We start from the raw sequence: 20,040 nt of genomic DNA on the forward strand, positions 1-20,040 counted from the left end.
TGTCAAACTAACATAACATTTCTACATTCTAAAAATTCTTAAATTCAGAAGTGTGTATATACGGTGTAAGAAAAAAGTGCTAACAGGATTGTAGGCATCTAATATAGGCATGTGTGCATCTCCTTGTCCGTGTTAAGGCCATATGGTTCCTTGCTAACTAGCTCCAAAATGTAGTATGTTTCCAACTTACGGAGTTCTTTCTCTCTATCTTCCCATCTTTTGTTCCTTGAGATTTGACCTAGACAGCCATATCTCAGCAGAATGTTAGTTTAGTCACTTGGTTGGAATTTCTCAAAATGACTAGCGACTGGATAACTGCGGTCATTGTTATTGAGTGCTCTGATGTGTTGGAGTATGCGTTTATGTACCGGTATAGTGGTGCTGTCTATGTACAATTTTGGACATGAGCATTTAAGTACATAGACTACATAATTACTCTTGCATGTTAGTTTGCCTCTGATTTTAATGGATTTGTTAAATGGGGTTTTGATGTAAGACATGTTCTTCCCATGCTTGCATGCTTTACACTTTGAGCATTTGCTGATACCCTCTCTAGGTGTAAGCAATGTTTTCTTTTCTATTTTAGCTTCAAAAGTACTTTTGACTAGGTGGTCCTTCACTGATTTGGACTTTCTATATTTAATCTGAGGGTCGACTGGTTACCATCTGACCTATAACTGGGTCTTCCCTAATAATATGCCAAAGTTGTTGTAGGGCATGTCAGACCTTTTGGTGTTCTAAATTGTAGGTGCAATACCCACATCAACTCACTAATAACTAATCACAAGTCTGCTGCAACACCAATCCATTTGCCCCAAAATCTAATCACTAACATGCTACAGCACCCCTCCCTGCACCCTAAAAACTACTCAGTAACCCAGTACAATAACTTTTCTGCACCCTAAAAACTAACCGGTAACCCAGTCTAGCACCCATCTTTGCACCCTATAAATGAATCACTATCCTGAGACAACACCCATCCCTACACCCTAAAACTAATCAGTACCCAGTGCAATGCCCTAATCATTAACCCCAGTGCCCTAAAAATTAGATATTAAAACAACGCCACTTGCTGAGATTGTCCATCCTTTTGGGATTTCTATAGTGTCATACACTGATGACACTCAATAGTTTTTTCTCTCACTGATAGCCACAACTTCCCTTCCTTTGCACTAGGCCCCTGCCTAGAGAAAGTTGCAGGTTGAACAACTCCTGCCTTAGGTTAAATGGAGGAAAAATGGAGGTTATGATGATAGGTAATAACCCCGCACCTTCATGTAATCTGAACTGGCCAAGCTGTTTAGGCCCCTTCCCTACTCCAAAAACTGCAATAAAAAGCCTTGTAATGCAGCAGGACAATTCTCTGAACTTTAACACCCAAGCAGTAAAGCTCTCACCCATTTGTTTTGGCCTACTGAGGATGCTTCGGGAAATTCCCCCCCTCCTTACCCCCACCGCAAAGAGGCTGCTGGTCCAGGCTATTAACTTTTCCTGCCTGGACTACAGGAATTCTCTATGCCTAGGTGCTCAAAAGACCACAATAAGAAAACTGCAGGTGAAACAGAACTCTACTGCCCAGATTCTGTGTTACCTACCTCGACATCAATCCACCCGACTAGCTTTGGCTTCTCTCCACAGGCTACCATTGGTGGAGAGGATCAAGTTTAAATCACCCTGAATCGCCCGCAGAGCACTCCTTGGTTAATGGCCTATGATCTCCCGTTCTTTAGTAGTCCCCTACTTCACTGGGAGACCCTTGAATTCTTCAATGGCCCATCTAGCCATACTTCCTAGATTTAGATTGGTAAGAGCTGGAGGGAGCTCCTTCGCCAATAACACAGCTAAATTATGGAATGGCCTCCCGCTCACTCTCAGATCAGCCAAAATGGAACTTCCATTCAGCAAACCTCTAAAGACTTGTGTCTTCCAGACCAAATCGCTCTAACCCTCTTCTATTTGGTTTTCCCGCACTGACAGAGCTGGGACGCCTAGGGGTAGCCATGCGCTATATAAGTGTAATCTGGAACAGAATGCCATCAATCAACCCCTATTAAACTCAATCAACCCCTATTAAACTATTTCTTAAAACATATTTTATTTTTTTAAATTAGAACCGTACTTTTTTAAATTTGTATTAATACCCTTTAGTACACTAGAAAAAAAACTCTTAAACCTAAACTAGAAGAAAAAAATAAAATAAACAACATATAAAATAATGGAAACATAAAATAATTTGAAAAAAAACTATAATGAAAAATGTAACTACAATTAAACATGTAATACCCACCCAAACTCTAAAAAAAAAAAAACCTGAACTATAAATAACATATTTGCATCATTACATTTTAAAATAATAAGATTTAAAAAATATAACATTACAAAAAATGTTTTTATATCTAAGCAACCAATATAAAATTAACATATAACCAATACATTAAAACACTTAACACACCTAAAATGGTATTATTATACAACAAAATTTAAGTTTTATAAATCTAAAACGTCAATATTATTGTATAGATTTGAAAAATGTTATACTTACCAACGAATTTATTTACCTCTATATAATATTACTCTTGATATTCTGTCTTCGATATTTAGTACCATCGATATTCCGACTTCGATATTAAGAGAACACACAGCTATTTTCACATTTGGAAAATGTTCACACCGTCTTCAGTGCATCGGTGGGCATTGGTAAAATCAGTGTTTCTTACTTTTCTTAAATCTGGCAAAAATATTTTCCTCAGGGATCATGGAGGAATGAAGATAGTTGGAGATAGTGCTGCCTGTCATTGGCCACCATTGGTAATGTTTACGGAGGAGAATGTGTATTAGGTCAAATTTGCAAACTGAAGCATGTTGAAGAGGAAAAGCTGAACCATTTGAGGACCATACCAATGAAGAAAAAGTAGATTGGAAGTTGGAGGAGGAGTATACCATGGGTGACCACGCCAAATGCTGCACAGTGGTCCAAAGGGATATGCTTGCCCCTGGTTACAGTCAGTGAGCCGCTCTTATAAGATATTCATGATGGATGTCTCTGTCCCTCGTCAGGATCAAAGGACCACTTCCCTCAATCAAATGTAGTTTTGGTTCCCTAATATCAATAGTCCCTACTCCCCGCGCCCCTTCAGAAACACATCTTCATAGGTTTTTCTACAAGATTCTGTGGCAAACTTTTGTCATTGTTGAATTTTGCACTCATGAGTCCAGTTTAAATCTTCCCTTTTCAAGAAACACCAGGGGTTCAGTGCAGCTCGGCAAACAATGGTGATTCCACTGGAAATATTGATTTCTTTCCACAACAGACTTATTTAATCAATGTTGTTGCAATCCTCTTTTGATCATCATTCTACTTTGATATCAGATGCACCGTCTGTCTACTGTAGATCACCACAAACACCATTTCCTACTCTCATTGAAGGGAGGGTGGAGGGAGGATGTATTTGTATGGAACAGTGAAGGTTTTTGCATTCGGCAGAATCATTCTTTGCATTGTAAAAAGTTCTTGCCTGGCACGATGTGTTCTTAATCATGCAATGCTTTCTTTGCCACGTTAGAAGATGACAGATCCCTCCAGATGTTTTAAAATGAGAGGATTTCACGCCAGCCTCTTTAACTGAAATCATGAAACAGTAGGAAAAGTTTCCTGATTAACCGTTTACTGTGTTACATCACTAGGAAAGTCAAACTGGAGTTAAAGACTGGACAGACGTAATAGTACGCAAATCCCTTTGAAAAAACAGCAAGAACTAGACGGTCTCATCTTTATCATTCTGTCAACCAGCTTTTCTAACCACTGGGCCATTCAACCTTCCCTGACCTGACCTTGACGAGGTTGCACTCAGTAGTGTTATGTACATTAAGAACAGTTGCTGGGAACCTTAAGCAGTATTCATTGTCGAAAATGAAGATAATGCAATCTGTTCCTCCGGTTACAGCACTTCCGTTCCCCTTTCTTTTCTCCATTGGGCCTCAAACCGTACATCATTCAACTTTGACCTGACGCTACCAGGAAGTGAACGTCTCCCTTGACGCCGTTTATTCCGTGGCCAGATACTGCGCGTGCAACGCATCCCCGCTGTGCAGGGAACTGTGTGCTGCAGCTGTGCCGAATTTTTTCTCTCCAGTGTCGGCTTTGAAGAAACGTTTGTGACAGGAGCTCCACTTATTCCCAATCAGAAAGAAAATATATGGAAAAATTAAACCTCAGAAAAGTTCCTCCAGGACTTTGTGTCCTGAACCCCGCGGCTAAGAGGCACAAGCAAGCTGCCACATCACTCATCCATGTCCTAATTAAACCCAGACGAACACTTTTCAGTATTAATACTCGGATGATTTAATAAAGCTGCAGGGGCAGAAAGAAACAATACGCCGCAATAAACAGCTTCCAGATGTTGCCAGGGCGCATGCTAAACATCAAAAATACAAACTTCAAAAAAATAAAATAAAAAGCTGGATAAGCAAAAACTTGGAACAAACTATCAACTAATTAAATCTCGAGTAAGATTTCCAAGAGTAAATTGGAGCCATGAGGGCCCGAGCGAGCCAATAAATAACAGAGTTAGCCAAGGTTACTGTGAAACCTCTGATAGACAGTTTGAACTCGTCCATGCTCGAGTTACTTCATAGTGCTTGCCTTATCAACAACAAGCACTGGCAAAGCCAATAGGTCTTGTGTTAGCCACTAGCCTTTTGCTTTGTAATGGTTGTTTTGTTTTGTCATGGTTTTTGCAAGGCTTTATTGTCGTGGAAGCTGCCAGAACCTCACAGTCAAATGAGCAAATGGCTGAAGTGGGCTTGCCCTTGCTCAATGTTGTTTGCTGTAAAGAGTGAAAGAAAAATGCAAATGACACAATAACAGACCAATGGATGGAGAAGGCTGGCTTAACGGCCATCTCAGTAAGTATACTATACATTTAATTTTAGCAGAATCGAAAGGTCTTCACTACTACCAAACCTAAAAATGAATTATGAGTAGGGTGCCGGTTTTATGGTATTTATTTTTAACATTTCTGTCTGTATTTATCCATATTTATTTTTTACCCATCCTATTGGTATTTATCTATATTTGTTTTGAGTGCAAATAGAGTCACATAATGGTATATTTCCACATTTATTTAACTGATACACTTGCACTCATACTTTGATGCCTGTCATGTTTTAGCAAATTAGGTGCCAAAAATAGCAAAACGCTACAGCCACAGGTAAATATTAGTATTACACACAAATATATATAAAACTATGCCTGTATTTAAGGACATCTCATCCCATTTTGTACCTCCTCATGCTGCCTGTGTGCTCAGCTGTTGACCTGGAGTTAATAAAGGACAGCATGGAGAGTCAATCACAAGAAGCACAATTTTCTGTGTTTTTCTGCATTTAAAAATAAATACAGAGAGGAAACACATTGTCACTGTCTGTATTTACCTGTAAAAATCTGTAAAAACGGAAAACCGAGAGCCTTCATAGTGAGGTACCAGAAAGAAAAGAAGGGGTGTCATTGGGTCTTAGAATTTCCACTGCTAAGCTTCTGTGGGCTGCTGAATCCTGCTTGATACTGCTAGTCTACTTCCTAGGTTTTTTAAAGGTTGCTCAAACTCCATCCTGAGACCCTACATTATTTTCCTTCATGGGATCTGCTTTTAGCGTTGGAGGCACTGAAATCTCCTTTTGAGCCAATGGAACAAATAGCTTATACAACTCTAAAACCTTTTTTTGGTGGTGATTTCCTGAGCAAGGAGCCTGGGTGAATCGGCTGCTGTCTTATTCAAACACCCTTTTTGCAAGAATTTTGAGTGCAGAATATTTTTATATCCTCTACCTTCCTTTTACCCGAAGATTAACTCACCTATCCACCGGGAGCACGAGGTGTTTCTTCCTCTGTTTTTCTTTCGCCAGCTTCCAAGGAGAGGAAAACCTTCAGAAGTTGGATGTTAGGACAGTTCTCCTGATTTATCTGGCTAGGGTTGCCTTCTTTAGAGTTTCAGAGTCATTATTTGTTCAGTTTTGGTCTCGAACAGAAAGGTTGTAAACCTGCTGTGGCTTCCTTAAGCTATTTGACCAGGACTCTTATTCCGATGACTTATAGGTCAAGTGTTCGTACTCCCCTGGAGGATGTTCAAGGTAGAAACAACGGGACTATCTCCACCACTGTTGCAGAGATTCAATGGGCTTTAATTTCAGAGAAATGCGGGGTTGTGACCTGGGTCTCTCCGTCTACTTTTTTTAATAATTATCAGACTCCCAGAAATTTGATCTGGACAATAAAGTTCTGGGTGTTATGAAGTAATAGCAATGTTTTTGGGTTTGTGTATAAATCTGATTAAACCTTCTTTTTCTGAAGCATCTTACTAGAGTTGTCGTAGGCTTTCTTTTGCTTGGTATATCTCAACCAAGTATGTAAGGAAAGTGAGGATGATGTGAATGTAATGCATCAATTACTTACAGGTAATCGCATTACTCTTAAGTCCTTCCTCCGTTTCCTTACTGATGTCCCTTCCTCTCTCCCAACTTTCCATGCCAGCTGTAAAGCGGAGACATGTGGCATGCTTGGAACTACCAGGGGAATTTCTGGGGGAGGGACCCTTTTATTTTGTTCTTGTGTTAGCAATAGGCTGTCTAGAGAGGCAGGTTTGCCTCTACCAAGTAAGTAAGAAAAGCGAGGAAGGACTTCGAGTAATACAGTAGTAGTCGATGCATAAATCCCGCTTAATATTTAATGCCATTAGATAAGAAATGCTGCCTTATACCTACAGGTAAGTGAGTGCATTATGAAGGGATTTAATTAATAAGTGATTGAACAATGACACATAGTGCTGGGTCACAGACTTAATTGCATTACCGTGCTGACATGCAGTATGCATTATTAACGGTGTGTGCTTTCAAAATGCCCCTATTTATCACTGCTGGAATGTTTTTGGACCCTGGTATGTTTTGGATAAGAGCAACTCTAATACAGATAAAAACATATTTGTCCAGATGAATAAGACTGACCATTTGAGGCAGTTGCTGCAGAAGCACGTAATAATATGAATTATAATAGTTAAGATTTATCAGACAGACTTTCTCCATATCAATAAACAATACATTAAACTAGGTACTTATTAAATGAATTAATACATACATAGAGAAAACACTATTACAAAGTCAAAATCCGTTTAATAGCAGCATTTAAAAAGAGCAACCTTTTCAGAATGAAGTGTAAATATAAGGTCAAATGCCAAATTCACGGTTCTTAAACCAGCCCCCTCAATGATAGGTTTAAGATATTCCTTTCTCTCTACTAATTCCGAGGGACATAATAACAATATGTTGGTTAAATAATATGGTGAACGAGATTGGCACTGGCAACAATTTACCCCTCTGTTTGCGAAATAGTGCACATTTTCAACTCCTTCTATGCTGATGACGGCCCCCGGCCGTCATGCACCACGGTGGGCATATGCTGATGACGGCTGGGGGCCGCCATGAACCCGCCCACTCATTAAAAGCGCCGCACAGGCGCAGAATCGCGGCCGCGCCCAAGGGGTTAAACATGCCTAGTCTTAACAAAAAAACATTGATAAGGTAACATGAGATTAGCAATAAAATGCAAATATTCTACCTCTTCAATCTCAAATTTCATCCTATAAAAGCGAGTTACTGTGTTTTTTGTTTCATTTAAGTCCCTGTTGGCATAAAACAATTTTACCTTTTTTTGTCTTAATGCCTTATAATGTATACATATTGCATTTTTGTTGTAAGTAAATCTTGCAGCGTGTATCGTCACTCTGACTTTTGAACAAGCCCATCAAAAACTGCTTAGCTAAGCTGATATAGTCCTTTCTAGTTAGTGACGTTAAAAATGTTTCCATGATGCCATCTTTCAAAGTGTGATTAACTCAGCCCTAGTTCAACGCGAATCGCCTCAAGGCTGACACATGCTAGTAAACCTAATGTTTGTTGAAATGCCCACCCTTCCATTTTTTTTAAATCAATACATCGAACTAATTAAAAGTAGATAATATTTTAATAATAATTTAATTTATAAAATTAAATCGGAATACTCCCAATCAGGATAATATCCCTTGATCCAAAGTCTACCCTATGCTCTTCAAAATGTAGCTAGTTATTAAATATCAATCCCAAGTATTTATAAGAAGCATGTAGACTGATGAAATCCAAAGAACCAAGGGGTCGATTAGGATGGCGGACAGACAAGGTCCGTCTGCCATCCTGTCTGGGGCAGGAACCGTCCGCCACAAGGGCGGAGGTACCGTGCCCCGAATTAGGATGCACCCGCCACAGTGGCGGGTGCATCCCGCATTTTTAACATTGCGGCCGACTGTGCCGTCCGCCGCAATGTCAAAAATGCATGTTGTGCGTTTCACAGCACAGCATGACAGGCATCGCGCGGTGCCTGCCATGACGTACTGTGAAACGCAGGGGGGTACCATAGGTACCTCCCATGTGCACGCCACACCCCCCTTCACCCTGGGGGCCCGCAACGGGCCCCCAAAGCAAAGCCTGTATGCCTTTCCGTGGCGAAAGGCATCTGCATCCGGCCATCGTAATATGGCTGGCGGTGTCTGGAAGACACCGCCAGCCATATGAACCCATTTCCGCCCCGGCTCCAAGGCGACCGGGCGGAAAAGCGGCGGACGCTGTTTCTGTCCGCCGCTGTCCCTCCCGCCATTGTAATATGGCGGGGGGGAAATTGGTGGCGGACGGGCACAGATGGCGGACGGATCGATCCGTCCGCCATCCTAATCGGCCCCCAAGTTGGGGATTCTAAGGGTTTTAATAATTTGATAGGAGGACAGCCATCACGGAGTTATGATACGTCCTTCCACATTTCAGGTTTTTTTAGTGATATGTTGGTCATCAGGAAACACCAGTATTTTGGATTGAGACCCTAGTTAATTTGAAACCTAAGATGGCAAATTGGGTGACGTAGGAGATGCACAGAAGACTTACAGGTTGTTTTCCCAGTGGTGAATGGGCGAGCCTCATGATGAATCATGGCACATTATATGGGTGGGTGATCTCCCCTTCCCCAATCAAAGCTGAGTGTGTGATCCAGTGCTTGCGTCCAATGATTCAGTTACATAAAGAGGCCGTTGTGATGGAGGATGTGCTCTCTATATTTGCTCTCGGGTTATTCCTATATACTTGTAATGGATGTATGATAGTTACAACGACTTGCGTTGGAGGGCGCGGATTCAGGATTATTACAATTTTCTATTCCAACTCCAGCCCACGTAACAGTAGGGAAGGTGTTGGAATAGAAAATCACAATATTCCTTAACCAAGAGCGCCATCCAGCGCAAGTCGTAGTAATGACTTGCGTTGTAATGGCAGCGTGGTAAAGGTCGTGCGGTGTAAACACTGTGTTGTAAACAACGTTTACCATTTGTAGTATGTGCTTCCAAACGTACAACTGAACCCCCAATAAGTCTACCCCACCTTCTCATTGATTGAGATTCACTTATTTAGTATATTCACAATTTATGTAGCTCTTTGATATTTTTCAGTCCATGTACATTTAGTAATTTGAAGTTGGCGGCCAGCACCCATACTTTGAAAAATGTTCTAGCACCACTGATAATGCCACAAAAAATTTAAATTCTACAGGATTCTGGCAGGACCGAAAATGTATTGGAGTAATCAGCAGTCTACTCGGTAAGAGTGGAGTTGAACACTTTCGCTACATGGTCAAACTTTTGTAGTCTGGTGTGACTCCTCGTTTTTCACTCTGAAAGTTACCACTATTGAAGCCTATGGAACAGGACACAAGGTTAAGAGGGGAGGGTGTCAAGGTGGGGAGAGTTACATTTGTCATCAAGCCTCTCGCGGTGTGGCTTCGCATCGATTTGCTGGGTAGAGGGTTTGACGGGTTACAGGAGATTTCAGATAAAGTCTCTCTTTACGGGGACGATCTTTGATTTTTTTGAAGTGACCCTCAAGAGTTCAGTGCGAGCACCCTTCAGATGCTTTGTATATTTTATAATTTCATTGGCCTGACTATTAACAAGGCCAAGTCGGTGGACTTTCTGATATTAGCAAGCCTTGAGGATCTGGATTGGGTTTCATTACTGACGCTAGCAACTGGCGCTTCAAAATATCTTGAGGTTTATATCTTGCTTGATGAAAGCAGAGCCTGGAATCGCAACATCGCGACACAGGTCAGCAGGTTACAAATCGATCTCACATTCTGGTCCCCTCTAACTTATGGGCAGAGTAGCTATTTTTAAGATGATATCATTGCCTCATCTCCTCTACCAACATACCACTATCAAGACGTTCTAGATCTTTGGTTCCTTCTTTAAACGCATAACGTCAATGATTTGAAACATTTTATGGAATAGGATGGCACCTGGGATTGCTATGAGCATATAGCAATTTTGCAAATCGCAGTTTGAAGGGAGTCTTGGAGCAGCTGAAGTTCGATCCTACTATAGAGTGGCACATCTCTCTCTGATTGACTGGTGGTTACATGCTCTGAAAGGGAATCCTACCCTCTCCCCAGAGAGACGGGCCATGGGAGACACCCATTTCTTCCACTACTTATATGGAGGATGCTTTCCAACTTTTGTTCCTTCGGCGACAAGGTGGGTTGTGGACCTCTGGAATGAGACTCTCACGGATCTAGGGTGGCACATAAAACTTTTCAGATCTTTCCCACTATAGGTGGGTGTCACTCCAAGGTACACTGAGAGGCTTGAAGGCTTTATAGACTAGGTCTTGATTGGCATATCTGTGCTTGGAAATGTAATGGAGGGCACACACATGGTCTTTGAAAAAGTGCAGTCCTCCTTTAACCTTCATAGTCAACAATTCTTCTGTTCTCTTCAACTTCTGCATGCCTTACAGCCATACGTCTCAAGCTTGACTGAACTCCCCGAGTGTAGCCCATTAGAGGCTAGATTATTGATGGGCAAGATTGGAAACAAGCAGATATCCCTGGTTTACTGCACTATCGAGAGCAATTTTTTGGCACATAACTTACTTAGGACATAATGGGAGGGAGATGTGGGATCCCTGTTTGATGAGGACTGAAGTGACTCCAGAATGACTTGCAGTGTCACAGCTAGTGCTGTGGAATTTCGGCTAATTCAGGTGCTACATAGAGTCATTTGAAATTGTGGCATTTTTTGCAAGCTCCCTCCCCTGCCTGTCTTCAGAACTGGCTGGGTGAGGGTGATTTCTTACACACTATATGGTCTTGTCTATTACACCAATGTTAGAGTGGGATGCTGACAACATTGGGTGCAGTATTAAGGAGGTCTTTGAGTCCAGAGCCTAGACTGACCTTGCTCCACATCTCAGAATACATCCACTCCAGTAGGTATAAGATGATTCTTCCTTATTTGAGGTTGCTAGTTGTGAAGGGAGACATTACCAGAGAATGGGGTAATGTGTTGTGTCATTCATTGGAGAGATGGGGCAGGGGCCTGGAGTATTGTATGTCTCTTGAGCTGCTGGTATAAGAGTCCACAGGCTGCCCTAAGAAACACACCAAGATGTGGACACACTGCGGGGAGTATAGAGGGATTGTCATTGGGGTTGGAGGTGGGGCTGTGAGAGTCAAAGAGGCATCAGATATTTCTTCTGAACATGTTCGCTCTTAGCTCCAAGCTTGTGTGATGGACAACTTGCCTGAGTGTGGTTTTTTTTTTGACAATCAATTTTATTGAGTTTTGAATTTGACAACGAACAGCATCATTTAGAGCAACGTCACACATTAGCTGGATAGATGAAAACACATCGCTATGACATCAAGATCACATAAAGAACCAAGAAGAACATATCCACATGCACCTGGGGAGCGCACCATATCATCTCAATCGTTGAGTACTCGAACCCATTTCCCCCACATGCGACAAAATTTCTCGGGCACCCCCTGGTTACGTATAGGGGGCGTTCCTGCGCAGCACACCAATCCACCCCCCGGCGCCAGCGCCTTAAAGTGTGAGGGGCAGTGTCCAACCAGCGAGTGGCAATGTCCCTCTTGGCAACCACCAGTGCAGTATTGAGGAAGAGCTTCTCAGCCCTGGAGCCGTCCAGTCCGTCGGTGACGCCCAGCAGAACGCGTATGGGATCAATGGGTACCTCCCAGCCCAGGACCCCTGTCAGGTCTTGTGTTAACGATTCCCAATACCCCTGAATCGCAGTACATAGCCACACAATATGATAAAAGTCGGCTTGGGGGTGGGAGCAGTGGGGGCAGGTATCATTGGGCCGAAGCCCAGCGTGGTAGAGATGCAGGGGTGTAAGATAGGTGGCGTGCAAAAAGTAAACTTGGACCAGGCGCAGTCTTACCGATACCGCAATGGTCCTAGGGGCCATCAGGCCGTCTCTCCAATCCTCGTCCTCCAGAGCCCCAAGCCAGCCCTCCCACTTCTCTCGGAGCAGGGAAAGTGAGCTAGGAGTATTGTTGGTGAGTGAGCGGTAGATCCGAGAGACTCCACCCAGCCTGGACCTCCGACCTCCCCAAAGGAATTTCGTGGCCATGCCATCCATGTCACGTTAGCAGGATCTAGCAAAGGAGAGATGTGTGTTCTGGAGCATTGCCTGAGTGGGTTATATTATCTATGTATGTACGCATCTTGAATTGTGTGGCATGGGTGGTGAAGTATTCTTTTGAGGAATGTTTTTACAATTCCATAATTTGTCAAAAACCTCAATAAAAATTATATTAAATTACAAAGGTTGGGCCAGTTAGTTGGATGGAGGGATTTGTGGAGAGATGCAGGGACTCTGTGTGGCATAGGAGGCAGTGATGTGATGGGAGATGGTTACGGGAGACTGGGGAAGGCAGGGCTGGGCACAACTTTCTTGATCTAAATCTTCTACTTGCAAGTAATCTTTCCCCTCTTGTTCCTTTTCCATCTTGTACAATTTCCTCTCCGAAAACAGAAGTCTCTAAAATTATATTAGCCCATGCTTCTGCTCCAAGATCCACCTGCATGTGGAATCATGCATATATTCTGAAGAACCTTGGAATAAAGTATTTTTCAAACAATTATATAATGAAATCTGATCACCGTTAATAAAAAACACCAATTGCCTAATTTAATTGTTTTTGTGTGTCCCGTTTCTTCGCCAGGGCAACAGAGAAAATTACTCTTTCACCGAGATGGACATGCTGCCTGCCAAACTTAGAAATGATCGCCAAGCAGGCGGTCATTTCTAAAGCATTGTCAGGAACCGCTGTCATAGCAATTCATGTCATTGCTTTCTGCAGTTTGGTGCAGGGCTTCGTCAACATGATGGAACGTTTCACTTAAATGTTTTCAGTTTTATTTGAAAAAAGAACACCCCGAAGGGGGGTATTCTTGCCGAAAATAAAAAAGTTAATTCCCCCTTCGCCATGGAAGTTACTGCCCATGGCAAAGAGTGTATTTAGTGCTTTTTCTGTCCCTTACACCCAGGGTTGTGCGGCGTTCACAAACAGTAAACACGACTATATGCCTGCCTATCCTGATTAGGCATATTTAACATATAGCCAATTCTCTGACGGCCCTTACTCCGTCGGGCTGTTGGAGACGTTTGAGCACAGCGGTGATGGAGTGGTCACTGCCATGGGCAAATTATGGTCCGTAAACACCACTTTGTTGGAAGGGAGGTAACATTGTTGCTCTTGCAATGGAGTTCCATTTTCGCAAGAATAAAAATGAGGCCCTAAATGCTTTGTAAGTGCTGAAGTCAATTTCGTGAAAAGCAGAGTTCTATAAGGGGGGAAGTTTCTCCAACTGTAAGGATAGTGCGTGTCACCGAGGAGTTACATGACTGCATAGTGGCTGGAGGATGTAGGCTGAGTGTCCATTCAATATATGCTAGGGGAAATCTGTTTTGAATGATATATGGGACTTCTTGTATGTTATTGTATCAAACCATTTCAGGGGACTAGGGTTTGCTTAATAATTGCAGGGGCTTTCTGGCGTTAAAAGGTGTTTTTAAAAATAAATCACAGGAGTTTATAAGAGTTAATAATCTTCCTTCTATTATAACCTCAAAGTTAATTGACAGATATATAGAACAATGCTGTTTAAAATCCATGCACTCCGAAGAGAGAGAGAGGAGAAGAACTAGATATGCGAGAACTTCTTGGAAAGTTTGTAGAATGTTGTTGTAATTAATATCTGTGTATGTATTCATCCCTTTTCTTTCTCAAAACCACACATGCCTGCCTCAATACGTAGTTGATTTTATGTGCCCAGAGAAAATCTGATTTTGCCATAGAAGAGAACTGGGCGAAGGCCAAGATTCCTGCAGAGGTACCTCTTTCTGCTGGTTTCATGGCACTAGTTGGACTCCCTCCATTATGGACATTCTGTCACCTGCAGGAGCAGGTTAATCAGTCTGTCTCTGCCATTTTGCTGAAAGGCATGAGTTCCTCTGAATCCCTGCGTGCTAATTTCAACTGACATTGAAAATGGAAGATACCTGGCTGCCAGAATAAAAAAAACCTTTGTTAGTGTGATATTACTTGGACCTTCCCAAGCCTTTGCTAAAGCAAGGGGCATTGAAGCTTGGCATGACCCCGAGGGGACCCCTGCAAAGCATTTCTTGTTCCACAGTAGCAGGAGATTGTGGTATGAGAAGTAGGACCAAATAGGATTGGTTTTGCGGAGAGTTGACCAATACCTGGTGATAGCGGTCACACTTATGAACTCAAGATTGGAGTATAGTAACAGGCATTTTATTTATGTATTTATTTTTGCAGATTTATGTAGGAGGAATATGGCCCTAGGGTGTTACAGCGCATACCATTAAAAAGCAAAAGTTACATGTGACCAATAATAAGACAAGCATAGGACATACACATGGGAGATTGGCAAATATACGATCATACTTGCAAAGTACAATAAAAACAAGGGGATGAAAAGAGAAAAGGCAGAATATAGAAGTGAGGGCAGGGAAGAAGGAGAAATTACTAAAAAAGGCTAAGGTGAGAATAAATTACATAAGAGCAAAGCCTTTGGGCCTTAGTTAGAGTTTGGCGGACTGTATATTCTTTACAAACTTGGCGGATGTCCCGTCTGCCATTTTTCAAGTGTGTTATGGTCTGCGGCATTTGTAATAATTTGGACAGGATGCCCACCATGTTTTGAAGGAGTATCTTAATCGGAGAACTCTAGATAAGGCTATTTGTTACAGAAAGTAAAAATAGTGGTGTGGACATAATAACAATGTTGTAGGTCTTCAACAGTATCAACCCCCTTTGTCTAAAGACCATGCAAGATGGGGCAGCATGTTTTGTTTTTAGTTTGCGGAAAAGAGACCTGGTGGCAATGAGATCCTTTTACTGACTTCAATTGGATGATACTAGCTTTGAGACAATTTACTTAACCTACAGGTGCCTACGTGATCCATCCCACTACCTCATGGAGAGTCCAGTGATATATAAAGTAGACACAGTCATTTTTTGAACATGGTACCGTGAAAATGTATGCGTGACTCCGTGTTAGACTTGGCATCTTTTGGCATGTTTCCCAAGGCTTTTTGCTTTCTGACTGACTCTGTTTTTGCTGGTTTTATATCTCTGCACACTTTATCACTGCTGTTCAGTGTTAAAGTTCAAGTACTCATATTGTAAATTGTGCTATGGATTGGTATTTCCATGATTGCCATATTTGGTTTACTAGTAAGTCCCTAGTAAAGTGCACGGGGAGTGGCAAGGCCTGTAAATCAAATGCTGCTAGTGGGCCTGCAGCACTGATTGTGCCATCCACCCAAGCAGCCCTGAAAAGGGGGCTCAGACCTGCCACTGCAGTGTCTGTGCGCAGTTTGTAACTGCCATGTCGACCTGGCAAGTGCACCTACTTGCCAGGCCCTAATCTTCCTGTTTCTTACATGTAAGTCACCACTAAGGAAGGCCCAAGGTACCCCTGTGGGCAGGGTGCTGTGTATGTTAAAGGTAGGACAAGTATTGGTGTGTGTGACATGTCGTGGTGGTGAGTTACAGTGTATTTCTTTTTTCACCACTGCAAGGCTATCTGTCCCATAGGATAGAATGGGAGGTTGCTTATAACATCTTATACGCATATCTTCCCATTGGGACAAGATAGGGAAATGGAGTTTGGTATGCCTGAACTCAGAATGTAAAAATGCATCTTTTAGTAAAGATGATTTTTATAATCTGTGTTTGAAAATACCACTTTTAGAAAGTAGGTATTTTCTTGCTTAGCCTTCCTGTGTGCCTCTGCTGGTTTTGTGGATTGACTGTCTGGCTTTGGATGGATAGCGGCTGGGGATGTGCATTAACTGTAAACAGCTGCAGAGGGGGTTGAGGTGTATCCTGCCTTTCCTGAATGAGTCATGGCTGGGCTGAATAGACCTGGGCTGCATTTAGAGAGGCGGAAGGAGATTTCCTTGCACCTGCATGGGCCTGGTTTGCCTTACACAATGCTGTCTCCACCTCCTGCTGGGAAGCTGGACCAGAGAGGACAGAACTGGTTTGGACTGAGCCCAGAGTCTCTCTTCCCGAGAGAACAAAGAGAAACTGAGTATAAATATTGGAGCCCAAACCACAAAACTTTAGAACTGGCTGGAATCAAGGAACCTGCCAAGAAGATGAGCTGGAAGAAATACCAGGAGGAATACTGCCCCTTTGCTGTGTCGTTGCTTTGCTGGGTTGGCCTGCAGTTCCTGCTTCTGCCTTGGACAGTGAAAAGACTGGACTGAACTTTCTACACTTGTGCTGAGTATCTCCAAGGGCTTGAAATTGAGCTTGCCCTCTGTTTACGATGTCTCAGCAACAGCAAAGACTTCACCGACCTCTGGGTACCACTTCTGGAACTCTTGTTTCAGTTGCCACTGAGGGTGGAAAGCAGCCGACTTGGTCACCGAGTCTGTCACTGGCTCTGTGTCCTGAAGGCACACCAGAGGGCACCGTCTGCATCTCGCACCGCAACCATAGTCTCACCAACTACTGCCGCTGCCGCCACTGAGCCGCTGCTTGCACCGTGACCTGTGGGCACCGCACTCTGCACCGCCTCGCTTCCCTTTGCCACCCTGGTCTCACCAACCCTGTCGCTGCACCCTGACCACAACCTCTTGACGACATCGTGGCTTGGGGGCACTGCTCATAAGCCTCACAACACACCACCCCACACCGCAGTCCGGACCAACCAACGCCAGCTCCCCGCAACCGGCTCTGTCACCTGCCCTGTGATCTGTTAGCACTGCATCGGGCACCGCTTTCATGCCTCACCACAGCCCTGGTTTCACCGACGCCGCCGGTCGACCATCACCGAGCTGCTGCCTGCATCATGGCTTGAAGAGACTGCACGCTGCACCGCTCCGCTTCACATCGCAACCTCGACGGTTGCCTTTACCGCCCCGCACCGAGTCTGCCGCAACACAAAAGGTACTGTTTACACTTGTATGCCGACATCTTTGACTGACGCGGAATTGGTGGATTCTGGTGTTTCCAGTGCTGCGGTAGCCACGGATGGAGCTACCTACTTCAAGGAACTAAGGGCCAGATGTAGGAAACCAAATAGCGACCGCAAATGCCAAAATTCGCAGAATTTCAGCCTTTGCGATCGTAATTTGGCTTTGAGCAATTTAGGTAAGATTAAACCTACTCGCAAAATAAGGAATCGCAAAAATTGTGAATCCTTATTTTGTGATTGCATTTAACGAATCGCAAATTGCAATTCCTTAAATGCAATGTAAGTAACACAAAAGAAAGTGCACTTTAGCCTTCAGGAATCGCTAATTACCACCAACTTCAAGTTAGTGGCAATTAGCAATTTCCTTTAAAAAAGCATACATGCACATTTCAGGGGTGCAACAGGGTGTCCTTTTGGAACCCTTGCACCCGTGAAATCAAATCCTATTAATTCCTATGGGCCTCTTGGCCCATAGGAATGAATTGGAATGGTTTTCCTTGATTGCGAATCTCCATTTGCGATTCACAATCAAGGAATATTAAGGAATCGCAAATATTTTTGGGATTCCTACCTACATTCAATTTTGCGAGTCCTTAATAGCGATTCGGTAAAAATCGCTATTAAGGACTCACAAATTTGAATTTACCTACATCTAGCCCTATATCTCTAAAGTATTCTTGCAAAGTATGTATTTTTAAGTACTGTATGCTGGATTTTATGTAGTTTTGGTCTTGTTTTGGATATATAAAAATATTGAATATTTTTCTAAACTGGTGTGGTGTCCTTTTCACTGTATTACTGTTGGTTATGTGTAAATACTTTACACATTGCCTCTGCGATAAGCCTGACTGCTCGTGCCAAGCTGCCAAGGGGATAAGCAGGGGTTATTTTCGGAATGTAACTCCCTTACTATGACTAGGAAGAAGGATCCCTACTTGAACAAAGGTACCTACCTCTGCCAACCAGAGGCCCCCATTTCTAACACCCCTTAAATGTTGTTGAACTGAAAATATTAGGTCAGTTTAAATGCCCTGAATATTACAGTGCCCAATTTAATGTTTTATTTGCCAGCAAAAGGAAGGGGAGGGACAGGTCCCAACAAGGCTGGTTGTAGACGCTATTGTACCAAAATACTGTGATACAAAAATAGCAGATTATCAACTACCAAAACATTGTGGAGGTAAGTGTATATACATGTAATAGGAGGGTCTGTAGCGTTTTAGACACAATAGAAGGATGACATTCTGGAATGCAAAGCTTAGTCCTTCCATTGTCCCACTAGTGCTTTAGAAACAATGGAAGGACAATCTTCTATAATTTTCCAGGTGCACTGAGCCAAAACCTATTTACATTTGACCTATATTCAATATAAATAAAGTAAACAGTAGTAAACTATACATGGGAGAAGACACAGGAGCAAACGTGTGATTCCTGACTTCCAAAACAGCAAGTGTAGACTATGTTAACGTTTTTTTGTATGGGTTCCTCAAACTTGAGTGCTAGGTTTTAATGCAATCTAATCTAGACAATGTAGCAGATTCCCAAGCTTGTATCTTTATTGACATGCTTAGTAAACATCTAGGCATTTCAAACCGTTACAAGTCTTTTGGAAATGTATTTACATTTCCTTTCTACCATTTGGAAACTATGCATAGTGTAATGTACATGTGAATATGTATGATGTACATGTACTCTGCTTACTCACAACTGTCTTTCTAACCTTACATACGTGTACTTTAAGCATCGCATATCGTATGCATGCATGGTACAGGAAAATGTAAGTTGTAATACAATTGTATCTTTTCCTTCACTTTAAGTATTTGCACAGTAAAAAACCTCCCTTACTAGATACCTGGAGGATATTGTACACTTTGGTACACGTTTCCTTAAATTTTGCTCCACTGATGCCTGAACCAACCAGGTGTAAACTAGGTCTACAGATTAATTAGTGACATGCAATAAAACATGTATGTAGGTGTTCCTCACGCCCCCCTGACACTGCCCTGCTTAGGTCCAATTGTTTAATCTAATTCTGAAGCCACTGATGTGTTTTGTACAAAAGTGGATGAAGATCCATCTTGTGCATGTTTTATGCCGTTTCACTCTTATTACACAAGGAACTCCATTACAGGTTAGGCGGAGTGGTGTCCCAAGCAAGGAACTTACCCAGTAAATATGCATGCCCAGTAATGGGGGAGCAGATACCAACTGCAATTGTTAGCGCTGTCTCCTTGTTTTACTGGGCACTCATAATGGGGACCACAGTGTACTGATGCCTAATGTAGCAGGGATTTGGCACTTTCCAGGAAAATATGGGGTCACAGTTGGTCCCACTTGCTGTCTTAACTGGAGATGACTCACTGCTTAGGAGAAGGGCGGCCCGATTCTAATGTCAGATGGAATGGGTGTGATAATAACTGCTCTAGGAAAGTTTATACAAGGTTTCCCATACTGGCGTAGGGCGTGTGTGGTGGGGCTAAGTGCCTATGTAAGACTTGGTGGCCTGGCCGAATATCACCAACACAAGATATGCCTCACTCCTGTCTGTACACAATACTTTACCATTTAACGTCTGCACCATATCAATACTAGTAACCATCCTAGGCATAAAAGAATGGCTTATGCATGAAAACAAACAATTGTTCTATGTGTT

General features: G+C 42.6%; 1 protein-coding gene across 5 annotated transcripts in view; it reads right to left on the reverse strand.

Annotated features, from left to right (window-relative positions):
• Nucleotides 1-20,040, reverse strand: part of LOC144823695 (TGF-beta receptor type-2-like) — a 420,165-nt gene that overhangs the window by 186,250 nt on the left and 213,875 nt on the right. The window contains exon 1 of one of the 5 annotated variants that reach the window (XM_078682430.1): nt 2,718-3,983. The exons of 2 other annotated variants lie outside the window; for them this stretch is intronic. In XM_078682430.1, coding sequence (XP_078538556.1) covers nt 2,718-2,943 — 226 coding nt within the window. In that variant the 5' untranslated portion in view covers nt 2,944-3,983. Of the gene's footprint in view, nt 1-2,542; nt 3,984-20,040 lie in introns of those variants that run through there. 2 more of the 5 variants (XM_078682431.1, XM_078682434.1) reach the window with 2 other exon arrangements.

The sequence above is a fragment of the Lissotriton helveticus genome, chromosome 3_1, assembly GCF_964261635.1.
Source record: "Lissotriton helveticus chromosome 3_1, aLisHel1.1, whole genome shotgun sequence".
Lineage (NCBI taxonomy): Eukaryota > Metazoa > Chordata > Amphibia > Caudata > Salamandridae > Lissotriton > Lissotriton helveticus.